The sequence below is a fragment of the Pteropus vampyrus genome, unplaced genomic scaffold, assembly GCF_000151845.1.
Source record: "Pteropus vampyrus isolate Shadow unplaced genomic scaffold, Pvam_2.0 Scaffold69, whole genome shotgun sequence".
Taxonomy (NCBI): domain Eukaryota; kingdom Metazoa; phylum Chordata; class Mammalia; order Chiroptera; family Pteropodidae; genus Pteropus; species Pteropus vampyrus.
The window spans coordinates 1,187,315-1,190,570 of NW_011888850.1; the positions used below are offsets into that span (position 1 = coordinate 1,187,315).

Consider the following 3,256-nt stretch of genomic DNA (forward strand, 5'->3'; position numbering starts at 1 on the left):
AGAATTTACTAGTTGCTTTTGCCTATGACAAACAAGACACCCACACCAAGTCTTATGAGAAATACCATATTACTCAAAGGTATGTATTTGTGAATTTAAGCATTTGTCAGGGTCTTACTAGTCTGAGTCACCCAGAGTCTCTGAACACCACCACCAGCATATTTCTATTGTGTCAGAGATTATTCTAAGCATTTTATGTACTGTTTAAACCTTATATGTTAGAGCTCTTATCTACATTTTACAGATGAGGAACTAGCCAGAGAAAGATTAAATAACTTGCCCAACCAAGGTCACACAGCTGGTGAATGGCAGAGCTGGGATTTAAACCAGCAGCCTGGCTGCCAACTCTCTGCTCTTCATTACCCTGCTGCACCACTTCGGTACACAGGGAGAGGCACTGCAGCCTCAAAGGCCCCAAACCCCAAGAAACACGAGCAGTGGTTCACCCTAGGACAAACGCCATAACTACCTCTAAGATTTGAAGGATTAGAGTGATTTGGAGAGACTATGGACAAGAGCTAACAGAGTTCACCCAAGGGTAGGAGGAAAAGGGGGCATTTTAATTCAAGGTTAAGGGTTCTCAAGGACTAGGAAAATTTCAGGAACAAGTTTTACAAAGTATATTAACCAGACAAATTTATAAATTTCAGTCTTAAGGTGTCATTTTCACATATAACAAGGCATTGAGCACATTCTTTTTTGGGAGATTGGCAAACCCAACAACTATTACAGAACTCTCAAAATTACAGGTTTTGGGGTTATTTCGGAAATGTCATTTGGGGTATATTTCTACTATTCCTAGTCTTACGAATTTCCATTGAGAAATTCCTCCTACTGAGTATTAGATACATTTAAGGGAGAAGCCAGGTTATGGAGTTCCTGAAAAGAAAGCATTAATACTGTCCATATCCATTCATTTGTTACCTGTGCACAGACTCTAGAGCACATACCTTGAACTGAGCCTCTGGTGGCCCAGTGATAATCACCATCCTCACTTTAGCATCTGGTGCTTCAGCTGGAGCTATCTGTAAGAGACGCATCAAGGGGTTATGCCATTTTCAGAAGTTATGAAGAGGCAGTGGTTAATGTGGGTTCATTAAGTTATTGCTCCTGCCATATACTGGGTACTTACACTTTGCCTGGCCCTATTGTAAAAATACATTTGCAGTCTTAGCTGATCCTTACTACATCCTGATGAGGTGTAGTGTCTCTACAGAGGGACAAACTGAAGGCTGGAGGAGTTAACCTGGCCCATGAACACACAGCTAATAGAGCTGGAATGTGTCTCCACTATCATGTTTCTAATCACAATACCAGCAGTACTCATGGGGTGGTCCTCGACCCACACGCATCAGAACCCTCCAGGCTTCCTGTATATGCAAAACATTGCTAAGTTCAAATTCCCCAAAGTACACTCACTGGAGTAACATCTGAAATAAACTAACATTAATTTAGCAAAAGAAAGGTAAACTCAGACTTTTCTGTTTTTGTAGCATATCTGAAATGCAAAAAGCCTGGGCTGGGGGCATGTAGAGACTCTTGAAGGGGAGAGGATTTCCCTTTAGCATTCCCCTAGAGTCACAGAAAGGATTTCGGGACCTAGGATTTTGGTAGGAGTTGTTTAAAATGTTTTATATGCGAGAAGCAAATTCTATTTTTAAAAAATACATTATTACTAATATAAGAATAGGAAGCAAAAAGGACAATAAAAACCACTCCAGATTTTGCCACTCAGTACGATCATAATCATTGTCAGTTCCTTACTAGACTTTTCTCTGCATGTTTACAATCAAGAGAATGTTTTTTTCATGAAGGCAACTTTATTCTGAGGGAGGGAGAAAGCATAATATTTCTATCACCTAGAACCATTCTGATAATATTCCTGCTTTCTGCTGGGCACTAATTTTGAGTCTGTATTCACAAACAAGCAAATAATTACTTCCTTTTAGTTCAAGCTCTTAGAATTATTCACAGGAAATCACTGAAAAGAAGAAACTTTCTGACTAGTTTTCTTTTAAGTACCTTTGTCAAAACTGGTGATTGAGGCCTGGGCCTGAGGGCGCTCCTACACTGAAGTCAGGAGTATAAACTGCAATAATATCAAAAGCCTGAACAAAGCACATGCCCTTTGACTCACTAAATATCCTTCTGTAGACTTGTTAAAGAATAAGGTTATTTATAACAATTTGGCTGAAAGAACTTTGTTCACCATAGCACTATATCTGTGCAGGATAAATTAGGAACAATCTAAATGTCCAGTATATAGACACAAACCATTATGGTTTGGTGATACCAAATACATGCCTTATTAAAGTAACTAACTACATGGAAATTTACATATATGTAAATCTACCAAAGTGTTGAGAGGTGATAAATCTTCCATATTATGTGTTTTAGACTTTTTAGAAACAAAAACATTTTAAACTCATTATAAAACCTCCAGAAAAGCCAGAAAGAAAAAGAAACAAAGGTCTAAATACTCAGTTCTTGTTCATGAAATGTTCAGTGAAGTTTTTCTAAAACGAATCTACTAGGTTTTTTTAATGTGTGAACATGTGTCAGACATTTATTTTTAACTCAGTCAAGAGCCTAGCAGGACAGTAAAGTCAGTTCACCATCTGATCTTTTACCATGTCTTTTCCTTTACCCATTTATTTATTTTGGCTGCATTTTCTGTACACGTATTTTGTTATCTTTTGCTACAAGAGTATCTGAGGGCTATTTTTGTATGTGTGTTTTCCTTTTTTTATTATTCGTTTAGTTTACATGCAGTAAACGTCACTCTGTTGGTAACAAAAGCACAGGCATGTAAACACCACCACAGTCAAATAAAAACAGTTCTGTCCCTCCCAGAATTTCCTCGGGCTGTCTCTTTCAATCCCTGCTCTAACTCCTAGCAACCACTGATTTCTTATCTCTATCCCTATAATCCTGCCTTTTCCAGACTGTCATGTCAATGGGATCACACAGTATATGGCTTTTTGAGCCTGATGCCTTAGCATAATGCACGAGATTCACCCAGGCTGTAGTCTGTATCAATTGTTTGTTCCTCTTTATTGCTAAACAACATTTATCGTATAGATAGACCACAGTTTTATCCATTTGCCAGTTGACAAACATTTGCATCTTCTCATTCTGGGAGTTATAAAGATGCTACAAACATTTGAATGCAGGTTTTTGTGTACTATATTGTTTTAAACAAAAAATTTTATAAAAAGTTCATAAAATATAAACCGCAATGGAGTGTTTTTCTGAA

The 3,256-nt window shown here is 37.7% G+C and overlaps 1 protein-coding gene across 1 annotated transcript in view; it reads right to left on the bottom strand.

Moving 5' to 3' along the window:
• The window catches only part of IGF2BP3 (insulin like growth factor 2 mRNA binding protein 3), a 123,274-nt gene that overhangs the window by 3,776 nt on the left and 116,242 nt on the right, over positions 1-3,256 (bottom strand). Inside the window, exon 12 of the mRNA XM_011361662.2 lies at positions 951-1,025. Coding sequence (XP_011359964.1) covers positions 951-1,025 — 75 coding nt within the window. The remainder of the gene's footprint in view (positions 1-950; positions 1,026-3,256) is intronic.